Source organism: Lepus europaeus, chromosome X, assembly GCF_033115175.1.
Source record: "Lepus europaeus isolate LE1 chromosome X, mLepTim1.pri, whole genome shotgun sequence".
Taxonomy (NCBI): Eukaryota; Metazoa; Chordata; class Mammalia; order Lagomorpha; family Leporidae; genus Lepus; species Lepus europaeus.
This window is the reverse complement of record NC_084850.1, coordinates 19585290-19611614: the sequence shown is the minus strand read 5'-3', so window position 1 is coordinate 19611614 and position 26325 is coordinate 19585290. Positions and strand designations below refer to the sequence as shown.

The 26325-nt window shown below is 39.2% G+C and overlaps 1 protein-coding gene across 1 annotated transcript in view; it reads left to right on the top strand.

Annotated features, from left to right (window-relative positions):
* Positions 1-24865, top strand: part of ADGRG4 (adhesion G protein-coupled receptor G4) — a gene marked incomplete at its 5' end in the record, with an annotated part of 147022 nt that extends 122157 nt beyond the window's left edge. Inside the window, one exon of the mRNA XM_062182999.1 lies at positions 24689-24865. Coding sequence (XP_062038983.1) covers positions 24689-24865 — 177 coding nt within the window. The remainder of the gene's footprint in view (positions 1-24688) is intronic.
* Positions 24866-26325: the final 1460 nt, after the last annotated feature.

Sequence of the window (26325 nt, the reverse complement as noted above, 5' to 3'; positions counted from 1 at the left end):
ATAATGCTCCTTCTATAATCTTTTTTTAGATGATGAACAAACAATATTACAGAAGCTGCAAGTTAAGAATACTGATTAGACCTAATGACAGTTTGGTTGTGAAATAAAACAAAATTTGGGGCTTGTGCTGTGGCGTAGTAGGTTAAACCTCTGCCTGCAGTGCCAGCATCCTGTATGGGTACCAATTCATGTCCAGGCTGCTCCACTTCTTATGGCCTCAGAAAGCAGTGGAAGATGGCCCAAGTACTCAGGTCCCTGCACCCATGTGGGAGACCTGGAAGAAGATCCTGACTTGGGATCAGCTCAGCTCCGGCCATTATGGCCATTTGGGGAGTGAACCAGCATATGGAAGACCTCTCTGTCTCTCCCTCTCTCTATCTGTAACAATATCTCTCAAACAAATAAATAATATCTTAAAAACAAAGAAATAAAACACAACTTAAAATGAACTTGACCTGATAAGTACACATTGCTTTGCATATTTTTAAGGATGCTGTGCATTAACTAGGCATAAATCATAAGTCATTGGCGTGGACGATTCAACTTAAGTTGTTCTTTGACACCACCAAGCCTGATTGCTTTGTTAATTTTCCAGGTACTAATATTTCTACTAACAAGGAGGATGTTTTCCAAAACATCACATTCTTTTCTGTTTATTTGCTTATTTATCGATTCCTTCTTGTTTCAAAGGAAAAGTGCTCTTCCTTTCTAAAATATATCCTTCTGGCACCGCATCAAGGGTGCACCTCCTTCAACACCCTTTCTCCCATCACCCATATACATCCCTCTCTATTCAACATGCTCATGTACTTGAAATCCTGAAAGTCCTTCCTAGAACCTGTCTTTTCTTCCAGTCACCACCTGATTCTTCTTTCTTCCATCCCTTATAGTCTGTAGGCTCATTTTGTAGCCATTCTTCCTCTCTCTACAACTGAGATCTTTCTTTGCATGTTCTGTTCAATCCACTCTGACAAAGCAGTTTGATTAACAAACACTTGCTAACTGACCTACTAATTAACCAATTTGATGACTTCCTCTCATCCTTTAGCATTCAAACCTCTTAAGCATCCCAGACTTTTTACAAACACCCTGTCCTGAAACTTTGTCCCCTCTCAGCTTCCTGGACATAATTTTGTCTTGGCTTTTGTTGGCTTTTCCCTTGTTTCTCTCATTTTGTTCTTCTCTTTGCTCTATGTATTCTCCCTAGGATAGGAATCCTCTTCTCTGATTTTCTTTATTAATATGCTTCTATCATCTTGTATTTCCAGTCCAAACCTCTCTCCACGGAACTCTAGCCCCATATTTCTCTTATTGGCTGTCTGCACCTAAATAACCCATAGACACTTGCAACTCAACGTGTTCATACCCAAATTCATCATCATCATCCCCTTGGCTTCAGCCTCATGCCATTGCCTAAACTAGAAATCTGGGAGTCATTCTCAATTCTCCTCAATCTTTTCTACCCACATTCAAGTTGTTTCTGAGTTCTGAAGTACCTCCAGAATCCTTATGCCCCACTTATTTGTGTATCACGGCTTGGTTCAGGACCTCTGCATCTGTTCCATGAAGTTCCCCTCCTCCTTGCCAGCCCTGCCTCCTGTCAGCATTCCTGACTTCATCCGCATTGAACTCCTTTACTTCCTTGAATGCCCAAAGTGCTCCTTTGCACTCTAAGGAGCAAAGTCTTACGTTTCTGAAATGTATTTCTTTTATTGTATAAAATGCCATCTACATTCAACTTACAGTATATGCAGACTCCAAGCCAATTACACTGCATAACTGAATATTCAGTGCATGGAGACTGGGGCTGCCAGGTTGCAATATGCTTTGTTGTACTAACAGGGTCCAGAAGAGCCCCTTTGGGACCCTGGTTTGCTGGCCTTATGAACCCCCTCCCTCTGCCCCTTGCTGGAAGTATTATGTAGATTATAAAAGACAGACTAATGACTGGATTTCATTCAGGGAACTCCTGCCTTATTCTGTACAATGACGATTTGTAAGAGGAAAATGGCCATTCTCTCACCCAAAGCAAAATGGAACCCTGTGGTGAGCTGGAAAAAGCCTTCCATTCAGCCCACTGGGACAGAATGGATCTGATTGCAGGTTTGCTAAGTTCATTGTTAAAGATTATTCAGATTTAACAAAGATGTATTTTTAAAATGTCTCTGTCTCATTGTTACATTTTTCTTTCAGACAAGAAACCTTAGCATAGTATAGTATTTCTTAGATCTTTCTCTCGTTTTTTCAGCCATAGCCTAAATGTAGATCTTAATCACATAATCCCTGGGCAATTACAAGATCTCTCCACCTCCCATGTTAGTTTTCGTGACTCCTTTTCCCAAAGCCATTAACTAATTTTTTTTCGGTCAGCCTGTCAGTTTTCTTTTCAGTTAATTGAGTAAGGGCTGTGCATTGGTCATAGTGCCATGCCCTGAGATAGAAGAAGGGAGAGAGATGTGAACTAAACTGGATCCCCACAAAAGGTCCACAGTTCAATAGCAGAGTTAGGCACTCTGCCTAGAGGGATACCCTTCTCCTTTTTTCTGTGCAACAGCTGACACTTATCACAGGTAGAGCTGTGTGCTTTTCATCTGTTCTCTGAATGCATCTACATTCGGCTCTTGACACACTGTGTTGAATAGTCTCTATCATCCCTAAACAGTGACCTCCTTGATAAAATGGACAGTGACATACCAAGCATTAGACACGAAGGGCCTAGTGCATCAGAGGTGGCTCTAACAATGTCTGTTGAATCAGGTAACACAAGGAAAGTAAGAATTGATTCTAAGCAGAATTTCAGGCAGAGTGTGCTTTAAGGGCACTCACTTACTGAGTGTCCCTTGTCCAGCCAGGCAAATGTGCTGGCCATTCCATGAGTAATCATCAATTCACCCATCTCCAACTCCCAGAAATACTGCTCTTGGCCCAACTCCTGTTTGTAGCACAGGGCATCTCAAATCACTTGGGAATCTCAAATTACTTGCAGATTCTTTGTTGGTAGGGTTGGCAGGGGGACCTGGGATACTACAGATCTAACAAGCTCCCAGGTACTATTAGTTCAAGAACCACACTTCGAGTATCAAAGGTTCTAACTTTCCCTGTTCTCTGGCCTTCTAGCCACTTTACACAGTACCACCACACATTTACATTTGTGTGAAAATGCCTGGTAGATATCAAGGCACCCAAAGAGAACAGTGATGATTGAAATCAAAGCTGTGCTCTCCAAACTCTGCAGTCTGGTAATGGCTGCAATTGGGTGGAAGTGACACATTTTCACCCTTTTTCTACTTCCTACAAAGGTTCTGTAAGTTACATGCAACCTCAGGACTGCACTCATCAGAAGCAAGCACCTGGTTTCTAATTCACACAAAGGTGCTCTATGCTCTAGTGGCCTTGCCCATCAGTGGCACCGTAGCCCACCCCACAATTTATCCTTTGCTCCCCTCTGATTTATCACTCCAGTGGATGGTTCTATATATGATTTGATTCTGCTCTTTTATGTGTATCCCATGCATTCTTTGCTGTTATGTTAGAAGCAACAGGATGCAAAGCAGCACTGCACCACTCTTGTGCATCAAAGGACTTGGGCTCTAGCATTGGATTCCTGCTGGGTTTTATTTTTTTTTGTTTATTTTGTTTTGTATTTTTACTAACTTCGTGGCTGCAGGAAAGACATATGAACCCTCTGAACCTTGGTTTCTTCGTTTATCAAATAAGGATTGGTAAGATCTACTTTACTGGCTTCTCTGGGTTATTGTAAGGATAAAAGTGATAACCTAGGGGAAAGCCCTTTGTAAATTGTAAGTTTCTGTACAAATGTTAAGGATTATTATGAAGGGGTTAGGTAGCATATCTTTAAATCCGTTTGTAATTCTCCCCAGCTCAGAAGCACAGTGCCTGGCATGTGGTGGCTTCAGAGCCTATTACTGGTTGACCCACTGCAGGAGGAGGTGCTTTCTGAATTCTTTCTAACAAAGCCCAGCTTACCTTAGTGAATAGCACTGGGTGCCAACTTTTGTAGGAACTGTAAACGAACTCCATTAGCTTGCATAGTCAGCAAAACAGCCAACATTTCTAATGCAATGACAATGGCTTAATGGGAGTTAAGCTGTATGGGGACACCAAAGGGAAGACACTAAGTTCCAAATGGATGATTTCAAGAGGAATCTTTCACTGATTTTTTTCCCCAGCTTTAGAGGGTTGACTCACCTGTTTATGTGCTAAAAAGGACCCCCTTATTTTGATTTCTTCACACTTTTTCCCCTACTAGTCAAATTTATTATGGAATAAAACATTTTGATAATTGCTTTTTAATATGATGAAAGGTTGGAACCTCTCCCAATGACAAGGAAATGGGTGAATATAATGGAATGATGTCTTGTAATTTTTATAACTTCCAAATAGCAAATGAGAGTCGTTCATTTATTCACTGAAGTTTCCTTCCAGAATCACAGAATTACTCCTACACAGCAATTAGAAGGGGAAGATGAGTGTTTAAGCGTTTGCTGCAGCTTGTCTTTCTGGGGAGAAGGGGACTCATTTTAAGCTGTTAGCAATGAGAAAAGTTCATTAACAAACAGAAGAATTTGGGTTTTACTTCCCTGTATTCTGGAAACTTTTTCTAAATTGAGAAATTAAATAAACCATCATTGTAATTTTCAAGAGTTCTTTACTAAAAGTAGCCAGGGTAAATAATGTAAATGTTTGTATTTTAAATGTTAAATCTTTGCATTAAAACATATGGTTCTTTTCAGGGGGAGGTTTTGTGTCTATCACTTTTCAAAGGCCATGGCTAGGCAGCTCAGTGGGTAGGAGCAGAGAGCTAACAATGTCATATTTTCAGTGCCTTATAGGCTTTTCAACTTCCCTCCAACCCAATGTCACAGTCAACCCTGGCAGTGTGTGTCATGGCTCACACAAGGCACTGGCCACGAGAATGGAGAAGGCTACACACAGAAGCTATTCTCCATCCTGGGAAGTAGCTCAGAGTTGATGAGCTACATTTTCTTTACACAAGGCAAGATTTGTAGCCCATCATGAATTATTTTCCTGATTGCCAGAAAGGCCAGAACCAATTTCAGTATTCAGTTGCAGTGACTTCTTTATCTCCATTCCTAGTCTGTTCACGTTTCTCCTTTTTCTGATGGAGTTGCTGATTTTCCTTTGTTATCTTCCCTTTAATTCATCTGGGTGTATTCTCTCTCTTTGTTCCTCTATCTCTTATCTATCTGTGAATCTTCATATCTCTACCTCTGTCTCTTTCTTACAGTAAGCTTATTCAAATCCTCTTTCGAAATTGGTGGCTGTGTTAGATTTGAGGAAAGCTGACTCATTTAATAGCATAGCTCAGTGGGCAAAGGTTACTTCATCTTTTACTTGAAAACTTATTTCTTTTAGACAGTTCTCTTCTTCCTCTCTACTTGACATTTTTCTCACTTATGTCCTTTACCAGATAGCCCTGAGAAAAGAGTAATAAAAATTAATGGAAAAGGACAACATGCCTGTGGGTATCCTGTGTTTTTGAGTTTTACCAACAGGATCATTGTTTTGCTGAGGGTTGTGTACTTCTGCTCGAATGACAAAGCAGAAAGTGGACTTTTGGAGATGTATATTGTTCCTTACTACTCTAAGCCAAGATATTAGTCATTACAACAAAATCATTCCCTTGCTGTCCTCTTTAAAGGCCTCCCTAATACAAATATACATGATTTTCAAACCACATCAAATACTTTTTGGGAAAAATAGTATATAAATAAAACAAGATTTTACTTGCCTTGTCTACTGTTTTAGTGTTGTGCATGCCATGGTTTGCCTCCATCATTCATTCATGAACTCCTTGTTTAATAACCAAAACTGGTTAAACATTTATCAAAATCCTTACTTTCTCCTAGGTCCTTTGCCAGACTCTGAGGACACGAAGATAAATAGAACAAACATTAAAATTCCTTGTCCTCAAGAGACTGGGATATAAGGGAGAAACAAAACTGTCCTCAAAGAGTTTGCACATTAGCAAGAGACATATGTGCATCAATAACTACAATATACTTTGTAACTTATGTGCTCTGAAGGATACAAATAAAGTTTATGCTTCTGCAGAGGACTTTATTGATTGATTCAAAGTTGGGAAGCATGAAGAAGGCTTCACAGAAGAAGTAGGTTTTAAGCCAATCCATGAAAAATAAATTGATTTTTCTGAGCCAGAGCATGGGTATAAGGTACTACAAACTAAAGTAACATCCTTAGAGGATGGAAGTGTGTGCTGGAGCACTCAGAAGGTGAAGCTAAAGTTTAAAAGGATACTCAGAATTTGCAAATACTCTCAACTGATTTTTAACCTTCTTTCCAACCAGTTATAGTTGTTGTCTGTAACTTTCTGCCTCAACTTGGTTGATGGGCTATAGTGATTGTACCGTTTTCCATAGCTTGATTCTCAAGTACACAGTAAGGACTTGTACTTTAATCTCTTCCTGCCCCTCCTTGCCGTGGGTCCTTCACCATCTTGGCCTTGGCCTTTAGGCTCCAAAGTCAACCACTTTTACTATATCCTAGATAGTTCTCCTCTCCCTTCCCTGATTCCCTGTATTCCCAAGGAGGAACAGGGAGCAATGTGTTCAGACAGGGTCTCTGCTAATAGCATGGGACAGAAGAACTTTCACTATTGCAGTCCTACTTGCTGTTGCTAAAGGCTGGGTGGGTTCTTGCAGCAAATATCACTCCAAGAGGCACAATAAGAATGGATTTAATTTGATATTTTAGATAATTCAGTTTGAAACCTCAAAATCACGATAGCATGACACTAGTTGCTTCATGGAAAAGGAAATAGAAAAATGTGAATGATTGAGGGGCAATAAAGATGAACTTATTTTCATCTGAAATATATCTTTCTTCTGAGCAGTTTCATTATATTGGGTGAGGGAAAAAGTTTGAAGGCACATGATTGATATCTTTGAACATTTTAGTATGTTAGTTATATTTTATCCACTTTTTCCTTAATTTTGTTTTCCTTCCATCCAGGTTAATATAATGAATGGCATATAGTGTGAGTCTGGATGAGTAAGACATCACTGAATTTGAATTCAGACTCTGATATAATATTAACCATGTGACCTCAAGTAAGTCATTTAATTTCTTGGAGACTTAATTTCTTTTTCAGTAATATACGTACCTACCATATAGGAGTGCTGTACAGATTAAATAAGATTATGTACATAAGAAACTCAGCACAGTGTCTGATACACATCAAGTGGTCAGTAAGTATTTATTATTGCTGTTATTATTCACACTATCATTCCATTATGCCCTTTCTGTTATATAGTCATTCCCAATTCTTTTCTTAAAATGTTGTCTCTTCAGTATCCCCAAGGCGATCCATATTATGGAGGCAAAGAGATTCATAAACCTCACAGATTTAAGTAACTATAAAGGGTAATTGATCACCTCTACTTAGAAGTTCATTATTGGAACTGACACCAGTTAAAGAACAAGCTATTGATCATCAAGTTCCCATTAATTTATCTGATACTATTCCCAGAAGATGATCCAGGAGTGATGGATACCCAAATATATCAGTTATATGAATTTAATCTTTTCCCTACCCATTATATATCTAAAAATATCTACTATAGACTTAAACAGGAAATAACCATTTCTTTGGTCAGTCACCTGATCTTGAAATGTCTTCTAGTTGCAAAGAAATGTCATTACACCTGGAACTCTTGCCTGAATAGTTGGTACCTTAACTATTTTGCTTTTATCTAAGAGCATAGGAACTGATATGTGATAGACAGGATTGTTACTCTGTCCCAAGGAAGAAAGTCTGGCTGAGATGATTGGTCATTTGATATTAGTAAAAAAAAAAGAACAACAAACAAAAAATCCTGCATACTCAAAAATACCCATTATTAAAATTCTAAAGCATTGCTAATAGGGCAAATTAGAGAGACATATTTATTTAGCATGGCTGTTTAGTTATGTCTGGGTTATTTAGTGTTGCTATTTAGTTATGTCTGTGTTTATCTGGGTGTAATTATGTCTAGAAAGCCTTGCAAATGAATAGAGCAAATGTATTGATCTGTAGCCATTTTTTCCATGTCTTGGTCATCCCTGTTTGTGTTTTTCCAATCGAGTAATTGTTGCAAAGTAGTTGACATTCTTTTCTATTTATTAGTAGTATTGAGTAAATAGTGAGATGTGTGTTTTCAAGATAGAGTCACACACAGATTTTCCCCCCACTACTAATGACAATGCCTTGCAAGCTATTAGATGGAAAATATGATACCTTGAAACAAACTCTATGTTTCTCCATACTTCAGTATGAATGGACTCATATTACTAATAACAAATTGCATTTATGTAGCTCCCACAAAATCTCGAGATCCCTCAGAGAACACCTCATAAATATTCACAAATAATTTCATTTCCTTCTGGGCATCTGCCAGGTATCCCTCTATCTGCTGGGCACCTAATGGTCTTGGTTATCTTTCATAACAATTGGTGTATTAAAGCTACATAGAACTTTGCTTGCAAGTAGGAAACAAGGTCTCTCTTCTATTTGTGGTTTTGTTGTTGCACCTCATCCCATGGTAAACTTAAGCAGAGATGTTGGGGCCAGATGCCTTCCAGAGGCTTTCATTGACATATAGATAGAACTTAAAGCCATGGAACCAGGTGAGTGTGTATAAAGAATGAGAGTCTGTGTCCAAATTTTTAGTAATTGCAACATTTACAGATTAGGTAGAATAAGAGGAACTCACAAAGACACTGAGAACAATGATCAGTGAGGTAGCTAGAAAAACAATGGAGAGGGTTTCCCTACAGGCTAGGAGGAAATGGCAAGATATAGCCCAGGTACTAAGCAAGAAAAACTGCCAGCCCAGAATATTATATCCTGCAAAGCTCTCATTTGTGAATGAAGGTGAAATAAAAACCTTTCATAGCAAACAGAAATTGAAAGAATTTGTCGCCACTCGTCCAGCCCTGCAAAAATGCTTAAAGATGTGCTACACACAGAAACACAGAAACACGGCCATCAATATGAAAGAAGGTAAAGGAAGAAAATCTCCCAGTAAAAGATCATAGGAAGCTCAAAGCATATACTAGAAAATATCTTTGGGAAAATGGCAGGGCAAAGTTACTACTTATCAATAGTCACATTGAACGTTAATGGCCTCAACTCTCCAGTTAAATGACACAGACTGGCTGAGTGGATTAAGGAACAAAACCCATCTATTTGCTGCCTACAAGAAACACATCTTTCAAACAAAGATGCATGCAGACTGAAAGTGAAAGGTTGGAAAAAGATATTCCATGCCAACAGAAACCAAAAAAAAGCGGGTGTAGCCATATTAATATCAGACAAAATAAACTTTAACACAAAAACTGTTAAGAGAGACAAAGAGGGACACTATATAACGATTAAGGGTTCAATTCAACAGGAAGATGTAACTATTATAAATGTATATGCACCTAATTACAGGGCACTGGTATTTTAAAAGATATATTAAGGGACTTAAAGGGAGACTTAGATTCCAATACAATAGTACTGGGGGACTTCAATACTCCACTCTCAGAAATAGACAGATAATCCAGACAGAAGATCAACAAGGAAACAGCAGATTTAAACGACACTATTGCCCAAATAGATCTAAAAGGTATCTACAGAACTTTTCATCCTACACTTAAAGAATTTACATTCTTCTCAGCAGTGCATGGAACCTTCTCAAGGATTGACCACATACTAGGCCACAAAGCAAGTCTAAGCAAATTCAAAAGAATTAGAATCATATGATGCAGCTTCTCAGACCACAGTGGAATGAAGGTGGAAATTAGCAACTCGGGAGTCCCTAGAGCATATGTAAACACATGGAGATTGAACAACATGCTCCTGAATGAACACTGGATCACAGAAGAAATCAAAAGAGAAATCAAAAACTTTCTGGAAGTAAATGAGGACAACACACAGCATATCAAAACTTATGGGATATGGCAAAAACAGTGTTGAGAGGAAAGTTTATAGCAAATAAGTGCCTACATCAAGAAATTGGAAAGGCACCAAATAAATGCATATCAATGCATATCAAGGATCTAGAAAAACTGCAGCAAACCAGATTCATATCTAGTAGGAGAAGAGAAATAATTAAAATCAGAGAAGAAATCAACAGGATTGAATCCAAAAAAGTTACAAAAAATCAGCCAAGCGAAGAGCTGGTTTTTTGAAAAAATGAATAAAATTGACACCCCATTGGCCCAACTAACTAAAAAAAGAAAAGACCCAAATCAATAAAATCAGAGATTAAAAAGGAAATGTAACAACAGATACCACAGAAATAAAAAGAATCATCAGAAATTACTACAAAGAGTTGTATGCCAGCAAACAGGGAAATCCATCAGAAATGGAGAGATTCTTGGACACATACAACCTAACTAAATTGAACCAGGAAGACATAGAAAACCTAAACAGACCCATAACTGACACAGAAATTGAAACAGTAATAAAGGCCCTCCCAACAAAGAAAAGCCCAGGACCAGATGGATTCACTGCTGAATTCTACCAGACATTTAGAGAAGAACTAACTCCAATTCTTCTCAAACTATTCAGGGCAATTGAAAAAGAGGGAATCCTCCCAAATTCTTTCTATGAAGCCAGCATCACCTTAATTCCTAAGCCACAAAAGATGCAGCATTGAAAGAGAATTACAGACCAATATCCCTGATGAACATAGATGCAAAACTCCTCAATAGAATTCTGGACAATAGAATGCAACAACACATCAGAAAGATCATCCACCCAGACCAAGTGGGATTTATCCCTGGTATGCAGGGATGGTTCAACATTCGCAAAACAATCAACGTGATACACCACATTAACAGACTGCAGAAGAAAAACCATATGATTCTCTCAATAGATGCACAGAAAGCATTTGATAAAATACAACACCCTTTCAAGATGAAAACTCTAAGCAAATTGGGTATAGAAGGAACATTGCTCAATACAATCAAAGCAATATATGAAAAACCCATGGCCAACATCCTATTGAATGGGAAAAGTTGGAAACATTTCCACTGAGATCTGGTACCAGACAGGGATGCCCACTCTCACCACTGCTCTTCAACATAGTTCTGGAAGTTTTAGCCAGAGCCATCAGGCAAGAAAAAGAAATTAAAGGGATACAAATTGGGAAGGAAGAAGTCAAACTCTCCCTCTTTGCAGACGATATGATTCTTTATTTAGGGGATCCAAAGAACTCTACTAAGAGACTATAGGAACTCATAGAAGATTTTGGCAAAGTAGCAGGATATAAAATCAATGCACAAAAATCAGTAGCCTTTGTATACGCAGGCAATGCCACGGCTGAGGTAGAACTTCTAAGATCAATCCCATTCACAATAGCTACAAAAACAATCAAATACCTTGGAATAAACTTAACCAAGGACGTTAAAGATCTCTACGATGAAAATTACAAAATCTTAAAGAAAGAAATAGAATACCAAAAAATGGAAAAATCTTCCATGCTCATGAATTGGAAGAATCAATATCATCAAAATGTCCATTCTCCCAAAAGCAATTTATAGATTCAATGCGATACCAATCAAAATACCAAAGACATTCTTCTCAGATCTGAAAAAAAATGATGCTGAAATTCATATGGAGATGCAGGAGAACCCGAATAGCTAAAGCAATCTTGTACAACAAAAACAAAACCGGAGGCATCACAATACCAGATTTCAGGACATACTACAAGGCAGTAATCAAAACAGCATGGTCCTGGTACAGAAACAGATGGATAGACCAATGGAACAGAATAGAAACACCAGAAATCAATCCAAACATCTACAGCCAACTTATATTTGATCAAGGATCCAAAACCAATCCTAGAGCAAGGACAGTCTATTCAATAAATGGTGCTAGGAAAACTGGATTTCCTTTTTTTTTTTTTCGACAGGCAGAGTGGACAGTGAGAGAGAGAGAGAGACAGAGAGAAAGGTCTTCCTTTTGCCGTTGGTTCACCCTCCAATGGCCACTGCGGTAGGCACGCTGCGGCTGGCGCACCGCGCTTATCCAATGGCAGGAACCAGGTGCTTCTCCTGATCTCCCATGGGGTGCAGGGTCCAAGGACTTGGGCCATCCTCCACTGCACTCCCTGGCCACAGCAGAGAGCTGGCCTGAAAGAGGCGCAACCGGGACAGGATTGGTGCACTGACCGGGACTAGAACCAGGAAGCAAGACCGCTACCTTTCACCTTACACAAAAATCCACTCAACATGGATTAAAGACCTAAATCTACTACCCGACACCATCAAATTATTAGAGAACATTGGAGAAAACGTGCAAGGTATTGGCACCAGCAAAGACTTCTTAGAAAAGACCCTGGAAGCACAGGCAGTCAAAGCCAAAATTAACTATTGGGATTGCATCAAATTGAGAAGTTTCTGTACTGCAAAAGAAACAGTCAGGAAAGTGAAAAGGCAACTGACAGAATGGGAAAAAATATTCACAAACTATGCAACTGATAAAGGATTAATAACCAGAATCTACAAAGAGATCAAGAAACTCCACAACATGAAAACAAACAACACACTTAAGAGATGGGCCAAGGAAATCAATAGACATTTTTGAAAAGAGCAAATCCAAATGGCCAACAGACACATGAAAAAATGTTCAAGATCACTAGCAATCAGGGAACTGCAACTCAAAAACCACAATGAGGTTTCACCTCACCCCGGTTAGTATGGCTCACATTCAGAAATCTGCCAACAACAGATGCTGGTGAGGATGTGGGGAAAAAGGGACACTAATCCACTGTTGGTGGGAATGCAAACTGGTTAAGCCACTATGGAAGTCAGTCTGGAGATTCCTCGGAAACCTGAATATAACCCTACCGTACAACCCAGCCATCCCATTCCTTGGAATTTACCCAAAGGAAATTAAATTGGAAAACAAAAAAGCCATCTGCACATTAATGTTTATTGCAGCTCAATTCACAATAGCTAAGACCTGGAATCAACCTAAATGCCCATCAACAGTAGACTGGAAAAAGAAATTATGGGGCATGTACTCTATAGAATACTATACAGCAGTCAAAAACAATGAAATCCGGTCATTTGCAACAAAATGGAGGAATCTGGAAAACATCATGCTGAGTGAAATAAGCCAGTCCCAAAGAGAAAAATATCATATATTCTCGCTGATCGGTGACAACTAACCGAGCACCAAAAAGGAAACCTGTTGAAGTGAAATGGACACTATGAGAAACTGTGACTTCATCAGCCCTTGCCCTGACTGTTGATGAACAACTTAATACTTTATCCCTTTTAGTATTTTTTGTTTGTTTCTTCTACTTAATAGTATTGGTTGAACTCTGTAATTAATACACAATTATTCTTATGTATTGAAACTTAACTGAAAAGTGATTGCTGTTAAATATGAGTGGGAATAAGAGAGGGAAGAGATGTACAGTTTGTGACATGCTCAATCGGACTTGCCCCAAATGGTAGAGTTAGAAACGTGCCAGGGGATTCCAATACAATCCCATCAAGGTGGCATGTACCAATGCCACCTCACTAGTCCAAGTGATCAATTTCTGTTCACAATTGATCATAATGATAGGACAAAGAGACAAAGGGATCACATAAACAAGACTAGTGTCTGCCAATACTAACTGACAGAATTAAAAGGGAGAGAATGATCCAACATGGGAAGCAGGATACACAGCAGACTCATAGAATGGCAGATGTCCTAAACAGCACTCTGGCCTCAGAATCAGCCCTTAAGGCATTCGGATATGGCTGAAGAGCCCATGAGAGTATTGTAGGCATGGAAAGCCAAGACACTCTGGGAAAAAAAAACATAAATGAAAGATCTCTGCGAGTGAGAGTGAGATCCCCGTGGAAAGAATGGGGCCACCAAAGAAGGAGGTACCTTTCTCTGAAGGGAGGAGAGAACTTCCACTTTGACTGTGACCTTGTCTAAATAAGATCGAAGTTGACGAACTCAAAAGGCCTCTATAGCCTTAGCAACTCATGACTAGAGCCTAGGGTGATTACTGATGCCATAAATAAGAGTGTCAAATTGTTAAATCAACAACAGGAGTCACTGTGCACTTACTTGCCATGTAGGATCTCTGTCCTTAATGTGCTGTCCATTGTGATTTAATGCTATAACTAGTACTCAAACAGTATTTTACACTTTGTGTTTCTATGTGGGTGCAGATTGTTAAAAGCTTTGCTTAATATATGCTAAATTGATCTTCTGTATATAAAGAGAATTGAAAATGAATCTTGATGTGACTGGAAGGGGAGAGGGAGCAGGAGAGGGGAGGTTTATGAGTGGGAGGAAAATTATGGGGGGAAAAAGCCATTGTAATCCATAAGCTGTACTTTGGAAATTTATGTTCATTAAATAAAAGTTAAAAAAATAAAAAATGAAAAGCAATGGAGTAGGTTTCAAGAGGCAAGTAGTTAATGACCTCTAGTTCTGCTGATAGGTCAGGTAACTTAAGAATCCTAAAGTGTCCACAGGATTCTTTAAATGAAGATTGTTGGTGAAATTTATTCACGACTGTCTTGGTGGAATAATGGGTAAAGAAACCAGATCTGACAGAGCTGAAGAGCGGATGGTAGGTAAGGAAGTGAAGACAGCATAACAGGTGAAGATAATTATACTGACAGTTTTGCTGTGCAGGGAAGCAGGGACATCATGAAGTGAGTGTGGGATTACAGGATATTTTAAAATGAGAGATAATAGACTATATGTTCAATTACTGATGACAATATCCTAGCAAAGATGTAGTGATTGAAGATGTAGGAAATAGAGTCAATAAGTGAAATAATCAAAACTTTGAGTCAATGAGAAAGATTGGGATACAGGGCAGAAGTGGTAAGTTTGGCCTTTGTTAAGAAGGAGATGTATTTCATTGAATTGAAAGGAAGGAGAGGCTGGTGTAAAATAAGACAGGCTCATGAAAAAAAGATTCATTAATTCAATGAACACATATTGGTCACTGTGCTCAGCTGTATCTGAGGATACTGTGAAACAAAATCCTTGTTCTCAAGTCATGGAATTTTAATTCTAAGGGAGGAAACATAATAAAAAAGTTGAAATACATAGTATATAGTAAAATTTCAGAGAGAGAGAGAGAGAGAGAGATAAATGCTATGGAGAAGTCTAAAATAGGCAAAGGGGCTAGAGGGAGATCGTGTGCATAAAAAGTTGAAATAGTTATTTTAAAAAGAGTAGTTAGTCAAAGAAGTCCTCTCTGAAGAACAGAGCCCTAAAAGCGTGAGAGGAAAGAATGCTTCAGGGAGAAGGAATGCTGAGCAGAAATCTCTGAGGGAAGAAACATATCAGAGGTAATTATAGAGAAAGACAAGTGTAATTGGAACCTAGTGAAGAAATGTCAGGCTCAGGGTTGCAGAATTGGGCATAGGAAGTTTGTGAACATCCTTGTATGTCATAGCAAAAACTTTAGGTTCTATTGTAGAAGCAATGGGAATCACTGGAGAATTTTATGTAGAAGAGTGACATGATACCATATACTCAACACTCTATAGGGAGTGGATTATAGGACAACAAAGAAAGAAGCAGGGAAAACAAAGTTTTGGCAGAAATGTTAAGTAAGACCAGTCTGCCTGGCTGTCTGCTTTCCTCTAGAAAGGTTTAGCTGCTTGGAAGCTGGTACAGAGTAGGTGGAAAGTTGAATTTAACCACCACGGAAATGCTGTCAGGCAAGTATGATTAAGGGAGAGAGGAGTCAGTCATCTGAAGGTGTATGCAAGAGGGTGATTATAATTTTGGGTCATTGGGTCTTAGCTACGTAGGTAAGGAAATGAAGGTGTGAGAGTTTCATCTGATCAGCGAAAAAGCAAAGTGGTTCATGAATTGGAGATCCAGCTAAGAGCTAAAGAACGATTGGAGTGGGTGACTTAGAGAAAGTGAACAGGACAGGTCAGAGGTAGTAGATACTGGGATGCTGTAAGTAAAGATCTTTAGGTGGTGCATTTTCTGATAATGACAAGGTCTAAAGTACGACTATGGGAGTAGGTTGCTGAAGTGGGATGAAGAAAAAAAAGAGATGGAAAAGAAGGGAGAAAGCCATAGATATGTGTGTTCAGGGTACTGGATTCATTCTAGAGTTAGATATTGTAATCATTAAGTATATTGAGCATTTGGGCTGAGAATATAGTAAGTCAGGTACTGAAATCATCAATGAATAACGGTAAGACTGGGGAACTGCTAGATGATGGCAGTAAGGAGTTGATTCTTGTTTATTGGATTTCTATTATCTCGATGAAATATTTGAAATAGAGAAATGTAAAAGTTTTAAGTAGAGATAGGGGAAGGTATGAAATAACTATTTTAGCAGATAAGAAAATGAACTTACCAAGGAAAAGTAGCAAAAATACCTTGCATTATTAAGTGCCACTTGATATTTGTGATCATGAATTTAAAGTGAAAACTGGCATCCCAGTTCTGTGACTGTCTCCAAAAACAATCTTGGCTCAGAGGCTGGGTTTCTTTTTTTATGACTTTTTAAAAAAGATTTTAAAATTTATTTATTTAAGTGGTAGAGTTACAGACAGTGAGAGGGAGGGACAGAGAGAAATGTCTTCCTTCCGTTGTTCATTTCCCAAATGGCCACAACGGCCAGAGCTGCACTGATCTGAAGCCAGGAGCCAGGAGCTTCTTCTGGGTCTCCCACGTGGGTGCAGGGGACCAAGCACTTGGGCCACCTTCTACTGCTTTCCCAGGCCATAGCAGAGAGCTGGAATGGAAGATAACCAGGCGGGACTGGAACCAGAGCTCATATGGGATGCTGGCGCTGCAGGCGGAGGATTAACCTACTGCGCCACGGCACTGGACCCCGGGGGGTGGGTAGGCTGGGTTTCAATCAGAGTTGCATTTTTGCCAAGTGAATGCTCTGGGATGTGAGCAGAAAAAGATACACACACACACACACACACACCAGGGAGTTTCAAAGAAGTGATTATAATAATGATCCTTGGAACCAGGAAGTGAGGGTGGGAAGAAGTTGAAGAATTGAAAAAAGTGCTAACTTAGTGGATTGGAGATCTCAAAGGGATCAAGGAAAACTGAGACATGTCTGAACCCTAGTTTAGATTTAAACCTGATTAACTCTCTCCCTACACATTCCACTAACAGCAAAAAATCCTAACATCTAACCAGCCAAGTGGATCTATTCTGCAGCAACTGATTGGTAAAACATTTGTACAATGCTTGATAGAATGGAATATTCTAAATTATTGGATAGTTATTCAGCCTTTGGTTTTATTTGAGTTATTTTAAATACATGTCATAAATACCTAAACACTTCATAACACTTTTGGTTTATTTGAAACAGTCACATGTATTCAGAGTTGTAAACACTGTTTGCTGAAGTCCCACAAAACTTTAGGAAATTCATAAATTTGGGTGATAATCAAAAAATTTGACTCTGAATCTTGCACAGTTTTGCTATTAACTCTGTTTTAATAGTACACTCTGTTGGAGAAACCAGTGCTTCAATGATCTGGATTAGAGAGCAACACTCTGGATGACAAATGCACTATTTGATGACTTTCAACTCAAGATCCAAGGCACAAGAGTATTTTTCATCTCTCTTCTTTCTGAGGACGAACTCTCTATGATCCTCTGTACCCCAGCCACAGAAATTCTTTGGGATCTATTACTTATACCCAAATTTTAATCCTAGTATCCTGGGAGACCATTAATGTCTAAATCCCTTTTGTGATTCCTTTGGAAAGGCCCAGAGGTCATCATGTAGATATGACTCCTTGAATTCTAAACTGTCAGCCCAAATTTTCTGTTGTGACTTTGAAGATTAGGTTCCTACCATTACCCTTGCTTCATTTAAAAAGAAACTATCAAAAACATTAATAGATTTCAAAAAAAAAAATTTAATGTTTTTTTAACATTTATTTAATGAATATAAATTTCCAGTGTACAGCTTATGGATTACAATGGCTTCCCCCTCCCATAACTTTCCTCCCACCCACAACCCTCCCCTCTCCCGCTCCCTCTCCTCTTCCATTCACATCAAGATTCATTTTCAATTCTCTTTATATACAGAAGATCAATTTAGTATAAAGATTTCAACAGTTTGCACCCACATAGAAACACAAAGTGAAAAATACTGTTTGAGTACTAGTTATAGCATTAAATCACAATGTACAGCACATTAAGGACAGAGATCCCACATGAGGAGCTAGTGCAGAGTGACTCCTGTTGTTGACACAACAAATTGACACTCTAGTTTATGGCGCCAGTAACCACCCTAGGCTGTCGTCATGAGTTGCCAAGGCTATGGAAGCCTTCCAAGTTTGCCGACTCTGATCATATTTAGACAAGGTCATAAAAGACAGGTTGAGGATAGTAACCAATGATCCTAAGAGTGCCATTAACCAGGTCTGAACAATTACACAGCATTAAGTGGGGAAGAGGACCATCAGTACACACAGGTTGGGAGTAGAGCCATTGGTGGTAGAGGTTATGATTACACAGGAATGAGGCCCAAGTACGTTAGACAGGGTCTAGAACAAAGGACAGAGTCATTATTAGAGGAGCTAAGAAAGGTGCTGTCTAAGCTACAGTTAACTTTTCTGATTGAGAGGCAAATAGAACCTGATAGAAGGGGCTTGATAATAATCTGGTGAGCTTTAGGCCTTGTAAGTTAAGAGGCCCAGACCTATCTATCTCTTCACATGGGGTATATCCTAAGGGAGGTGTGAACCTCCTAGGGGAAGGCACTCTGTTGACTTTCATTACTTGGCTGGCCTGGGAGGAGAGCTGGCTAGGTAAAGGCAGGTGGCATCTCTAACAAGAAATTTACAGTTCTTCCTGCAATGTTGCTGACCCTACTTGGCCGTCCCCTCAGCTGCAGTGGTCACTTTGGAAGTTGGGCTGAGTGAAGGGCTTTTCAGCTTAGAGCCAATAAGATCTGTGGCTCTGACCTGGGCATCCTTCGACTCCAGGGCAGGTCCATTTCCAGTGATCCAACTCTTGGCAGAGCTGCCAGGGCTCTTCACAACCTGACTTCTGCTGAAGCCCAGGCTTACCACATTGAAAGCCACTGCAGTGGACTGGCCTGTTGGGTCTCCTTGAGGGCAGATTATTGTACAGATCAGCCATTAATAGGCCTGTCACCCATTGCTTCTGATGCCTAGCTTTCTTATCCTCCTGGTTTGTGTTAAAGCAGACCAGAGGATGCAAGTCAAGGGAGTGCCCGTGTCCCATCTCTAATCTTCGGTGGCCTGAACTACAAGTCTATAGTCACAGGCATGTTCTGTAGTAGTTTTTCTAAGGTAGACAATGCCCATGAGGAAAGTTATATTCTCACTTTAAAACTTTCTTTCCCTTTGGTCTGAAAGGGAGGTTTTTTCTACTTACTGTATACTTCGCTGATGGCGAAGTGAATTTAGCTATGAGATTATTATTTAAGTTCTTATTTTGGCTATGCTATTACAGAAAAATGTTAGCCATCTCTTTTATAAGGTCTAAAGATTAAATTGTGCGTCCTACAGATTCCTTCCTAATAGAATTAGTTTCCTACCTTGAAGAGAATAGAGAAATGAAAGAACAAGTTGGGCTTAGAATAGAGAAATGAGGGAGCAAGTCCTAGATCGCTTGCTGACAATAGCAATATCACATGAATACTTAGCAAACAGTTTCAACCATTAGATAACAACTTAAGAAAACATTTACCAGAAGGTCCAATGCCTTCTATAAATTTTAAGAATCATGTATTTGAAAACACCTCTTAAATATCTAACATGGTGTAGTTTGTTTAACCAGTAAACTTAAGCACAACCATATAAAATGTTTTTAGTTTTTTTCTACCAACAAGTATAAAACATATGATACACAGATTCAGGTCACACAAATTAAAATGTATCTTTGATTGATTTTAGCAGCTTAAATTTATGGACAATCTTATCTATAAGCCATTTAAAATAAAACTCTTAATGAAATTTCCCCATGTGGACATACAATATGTACACACATATAACATAGCATAATAGACCAATATAGTAATTTTAATAATAGCTTTTAAAATCTAACTCTTTTTGTAGATTGCCAATTGATTTGAATTGTTTTTTTGTTTTTAGTAACCTCAGTTAACCATACTTTCTCTCAGTTGGTACTGTTAATACATTATTGGCTTCATCTGTTTACAGAGCCATCCCAAAGTACTGAATACAATAGAAGTGGCTGGAAAAAGTCCATAGGAACCTATAGGAGGACAGCTAAACACAGAAGCAACAACGCTTTAGTTTTATGAGCAGCAGATCATATATAACTGTGGATGACAAAAGACTTTAAGTCGCCATGTTTAAAATTATAAACTCATCAACCAACAAGAGGCACTTGCTTACTTCACAGTAGTTTTGAAAGCACATGTAGGGTTTTACAAGTATTTCACCCTTTAGGCCTCTGGGGCTTTCTCATTAAGATAACTATCATGTCTAGTAACACAAGATCCTTAGACTTTTTAATTCTCAAACATTTGTATTAATAGCATTTTCCATTATAGAAACTTAAAGTTTGGTACCACATCACATCTTGACAGTCCTTCTAATATAATCCAAATAGCCTGATTAGTTGGTGTCTCTATAAGATGAGAGACATAGGTCCTTCGATTTTTTCAGTTGGGCCCAAACTGGAAAAACCAAAGTCCAGGATTTACTGGAAATTTTAGAGACCAGATTGTTTGAAACTTTGATTTTTTGAATGCCTGTCAAGAATGCCAAGAAGGCTCAAAATCCAAAATATCTGGTTGAAATAAGATTCCTTAAAATCATGGCATAACATAGACCAAATTTGATCATTGTTACAAGGTGATTATTCAAATTTTTGAACAAAGCACATATTTAAATAACCCATAGCTCTTAATAAAAATGCAGCTGTTTTTGAACAATTAGAATTTAACAGACATCAAGAGAACATAATAGATTCCTTTAACACATTGCTTTAACAGAGCATCAGAGTTTAATTCTATGTCAAAGAGAAATTGAGCTTCCTGTGATCTTTTGCTGTGAGGTTTCCTTCCTTTACCTTCTTTCCTATTGGTGACCATGTTTCTGTGTTTCTGTGTGTAACACATCTTTAAGCATCTTTTGCAGGGCAGGATGAGTGGCAACAAATTCTTTCAGTTTCTGTTTGCTATGAAAAGTCTTAATTTCACCTTCATTCACAAATGAGAGCTTTGCAGGATATAATATTCTGGGCTGGCAGTTTTTCTCTCTTAGTGCCTGGGCTATGTCTCGCCATTCCCTTCTAGCTTGTAGGGTTTCTGATGAGAAGTCTGCTGTGAGTCTAATTGGAGATCCTCTAAGAGTGATCCGACGTTTCTCTCTTGCACCTTTTAGGATCTTTTCTTTATGTTTCACTGTGGTGAGTTTGATTACAACATGTCGTGGTGAGGATCTCTTTTGGTCATGTTTATTAGGGGTTCTATAAGCTTCCTGTACTAAGATGCCTCTGTCCTTCTCCAAACCTGGGAAATTTTCTGCTAGTATCTCACTGAAAATGCCTTCTAATCCTTTCTCCCTCTCCATGCCTTCAGGAACTCTTAGAACCCGAATGTTCGGTTTTTTAATAGTATCCTGTAGATTCCTGACAATATTTTTTAGATTTCTAATTTCCTCTTCTTTTCTTTGGTTTGCCTGTTTTCTTTCTTGTTCTCTGTCTTCTAAGTGATATTCTCTCTTCTGCTTCACCCATTCTGTTTTTAAGGCTCTCTAATGTGTTTGTCATTTGAGCTATTGAATTCTTCATTTCATTATGATTTTTCGTCACTATCACAGTTTCTTGTTCTACTAGTTGTTTCATTTCATTTTGATTCCTCCTTAATATTTCATTTTCATGAGAGAGATTTTCTATCTTGTCCATTAAGGATTTCTGTAGTTCAAGAATTTGTTTCTGAGAACTTCTTAATGTTCTTATCAATTTTTTGAGATCCGCTTCTTGCATTTCTTCGATCTCATCATCTTCATAATCTTGAATTGGGGTGTCTTTTTCATTTGGGGGCGTCATAGTTTCTTCCTTGTTCTTGTTAGCTTGGTTTTTGCGTTTGTTGTTTGGCATGTTGGAGCTATTTGGTTTCTTCACTGTGGTGTTTTTCTTGTTACACTATGGCTCTATATTAAGTGTACTGTCTGCTTTCAGTGGAGCCTTAGAGGCTTGAGATGAGTGTGGCCTGAGAGCTGTGTTTGGTTCCTCAGGGTTGAGGGTATGTCAAAGATGACACTCCCAGGTTAGGCGTGGTAAATCTCTCTTTCTTTCTTTTTTTTATTCAAAAGGGAAGTAATTCCGCACAGCTGAACGTAATTGGAGGTAGTTAGCAGGCAAATGATATACCCACAGGAGCCAGAGATTGGAAGCTCTTTCCCAAGGACCACACAGGGAATCTCTGCTGCCCTCAGTGTGGGCTCCAATTCTCCTGCAGTCTCCCACTGGGTTGCCAAGTTAGATCCTAATCTCCTGTTATTTCACCCCTCCCCCCCAGAGTCAGGTTTTTCTGCTAGGCTCAGGGCCGGTGCAGACCTGAGGTCGCCCTGCTTATGACGTATGTCCAAAATGGCGCCTGCTCTTTGTCTTGCTCGCCTTTGAGGGGTGAGCAGAGAGAGAGAAACTCGTGTCCGTATCGGTCACTTTTTTTTTTCCTCTCTCTCTTCTAGTTAGCCTGGTGAACTTTTCCCCACGGAGTTTCAAGCCTCGTTCCCTCTAGTCTCCCCTTTCCGCTTGCCCGCTGGTGTCTCGGGCTATGGAGGTTCGGCTCACCTCGCGTTCCAGCGCTGGTGTGTTGATTCTGCCGCTGGTGTCCCGAACTTGGGCTCCCACGCTCTCCACGCAGGTCCACTGTGAACCACTAGTTCCGGAAGAGTTTCCTCTGCTGTTTCTTCCCCTACTCTTCCTTGACCCTGCAGTATCCCCACTTTTATTAAACTGTCTCTCGCCCGGACTAATAGTGTGCTCCCTTCCTATTCCGCCATCTTCAGATTTCAAAAAATATTTTTAGAGAGGTAGAGAGACAGACAGATGGATAGAGCTGCTCTCTGCTGGTTCATTCTCTGAGTGGCCATAATAGCTAGAGCTGGGCTGGGCCTAAGTTGGGAGCCAGGGGCGCAATTTTGATCTCCCACATGGAGAGCAGGGTCTCAAGTACTTGAGCCATCACTGCTATGTCTCAGGGTCTGCATTATCAGAAAGCTGGAGCCAGGAATCAAATCCAAGCACTCCTATGTGTGACAATGCAAGTGTCTTAACTGCTAGGCCAAGTGCCTACTCCCAGAGTATTCTTTTTAGGCCATTGCACTATAACTGAATGCCTTTTAGTCAATTGGTCATAGAAGTCTTATAAAGAAGGTAGTGTAATGTGAGATACGACATGAACTCTACAAATGTTTTTTATTACTGGTATTGTACTCTACTAGAATACAAGCACTATATGAGCAGGTATGTCCTCTGTTTTGTTCACTTCTATAGCCTCAGTTCCTGGAACACAACTTGGACATTGTAAGCACTCAATAATTTTTTGTTGTATGAATGAATAAAATGTTTCACATTGTTTCTTGCAATTCCCACAGTTAGGTACATGCAACTATCTATTAAGATCAAGAATCTTGGAATACTATGATTAGATGAACCTGAGAAATTGACATCAACATTTTCATTTCATGTCTGCAGTCATAGAATTAGTCAGTCAGTACAAATGGTTAAGAGCCCAGTGGATTGGCCAACAGCTTAACTAGATAGATTCATATTTCTAATCTTTTACTAGCTGTGTGATTTGGACAAGTTTATTTACCTCAGTTTCCTCATGTACAAAGTAGAGATGATGATAACGGTCCCTAGTTCATAGGTTTTCATGAGGACTAGACAAGTTAATTTAAGTATTTGCATACATCTCACAATTGATCATAATGATAGGACTAAGAGTCAAAGGGATCACAGAAACAAGACGAGTGTCTGCTAATACTAACTGATAGAATAAAAAAGGGAGAGAATGATCCAACATGGGAAGTGAGATACACAGCATACTCATAGAATGGCAGATGTCCTAAACAGCACTCTGGCCTCACAATCAGACCTTAAGGCATGCCCGATCCAGCTGAAAAGCCCATGAGAGTATTTCAGGCATGGAAAGCCAAGACACTCTGGAAAAAAAAATGACCTAAATGAAAGATCTCCGCAAGTGAGATCCCAGTGGAAACAACAGGTCATCAAAGAAGGAGGTATCTTTCTCTGAAGGGAGGAGAGAACTTCCACTTTGACTATGACCTTGTGTAAATATGATCAGAGTCGATGAACTCAAAAGGCTTCCATAGCTTTGGCAACTCATGACAAGAGCCTAGGGTGATTACTGACGCCATAAATAAGAGTGTCAAATTTTTAACTCAACAACAAGAGTCACTACGCACTTACTCCTCATGTAGGATCTCTGTCCTTAATGTGCTGTACATTGTGATTTAATGCTATAACTAGTACTCAAACAGTATTTTACATTTTGTGTTTCTGTGTGGGTGCAAACTGTTGAAATCTTTACTTAATATATACTAAACTGATCTTCTGTATATAAAGAGAATTGAAAATGAATCTTGATGTGAATGGAAGGGGAGAAGTTTCCAATCAGACTTTCAAGTTCTTCATGCTTTCTCTTCTTTGGAAAAACAGACGATAGAGGAGGTAAAAGAGGAACTGAATGACAGACAAGTTTTACCCGGAAGGAACCCGAGAGGAAAGAGGCGGCGGTCGGGAGGAGGGGCGTGGGAGCAGCAACAGGTGCACGAGGCCCCACTCAGGGCCAGAGAAGCTCCCGGAACACGCCGGCCCAGGCGGCCAGAAGTTTGATGGCAAAGGGTTCCCCTGAGCTTGCCTCCCCGCACAGAACTAATGTCAACGCAGAAATGGAATGAGATGAAAGGAAAGAGCTATGAATATTTCCAACAGACAAAACAATCCTGTCTGTCCCAACCGAGACCGAACACGTTTTCAGCAGCAGTGGGAAATGCCCGATGCATGTCTGAATCCAGACCCTGGTCTCTGTCACACCATCAGCCTCTCCTCTCCCTGCCCAGCGCAGTCTGGCTCCGGCACGCACCTCACGTCCACCATGCAGCAGAGTGGGTTGTCCCAAGATTCGTTGCTGGTGGGAGGGAAGTTATGAGGGGGAAGCCATTGTATTCCATAAGCTGTACTTTGGAAATTTATATTCATTAAATAAAAGTTTAAAAAGGTATTTTGCATATAATAAATGCTATGTGTGTTAGCTTTACTATTATTGTTAGCTGCAGAAATAAGAGTTTTTCTACTTTCAGTCCAACTTGTGTTAGTTGATTGAGTCAGGGATTTCTGTGCTGAATGAATGACGTTTTCCTGGGTTTCCACAAAGTATGTAAATGCTTCTGTGAAAGAGCAGATTAGTCTGCCTCAGCTTTCCATGTTACATCCAGTGGCTTTTCATCCTAACAGGTAGAATTAAAATGTGGCAGTGTTGATCTTGTCATCTGGAATTAGAATGGATACTTTTCCTGGTGCTGAGAGTATGTTTTGTATAAACACTATTAGTATATATATATTTTTTACTTTTATTTAATGAATATAAATTTCCAGTGTACAGCTTATGGATTACAATGGCTTCCCCCTCCCATAACTTCCCTCCCACCCGCAACCCTCCCCTCTCCCGCTCCCTCTCCCCTTCCATTTGCATCAAGATTCATTTTCAATTCTCTTTATATACAGAAGATCAATTTAGTATAAAGATTTCAACAGTTTGCACCCATATAGAAACACAAAGTGAAACATACTGTTTGAGTTCTAGTTATAGCATTAAATCAAAATGTACAGCACATTAAGGACAGAGATCACTATTAGTATCTTAAGTATCTTTTAATTCTTTGTGCCAGCACATATTAGAGTTTTAGTTACATATTAGTTATTTGCTATTTATTGAGGGAATATGTGCTTCTTTCAATTTTTTTAAGCTTTTTTTTAATGAATATAAATTTCCAAAGTACAGCTTATGGATTACAATGGCTTACCCCGCCATAACTTCCCTCCCACCCGCAACCCTCCCCTTTCCCGCTCCCTCTCCCCTTCCATTCACATCAAGATTCATTTTCAATTCTCTTTATATACAGAGATCAGTTTAGTATATATTAAGTAAAGATTTCAACAGTTTGCACCCACATAGCAACACAAAGTGAAAAATACTGTTGGAGTACTAGTTAAAGCATTAAACCACAATGTACAGCACATTAAGGACAGAGATCCTACATGATATTTTTTAAAAATTGATTACTTTTGTATGC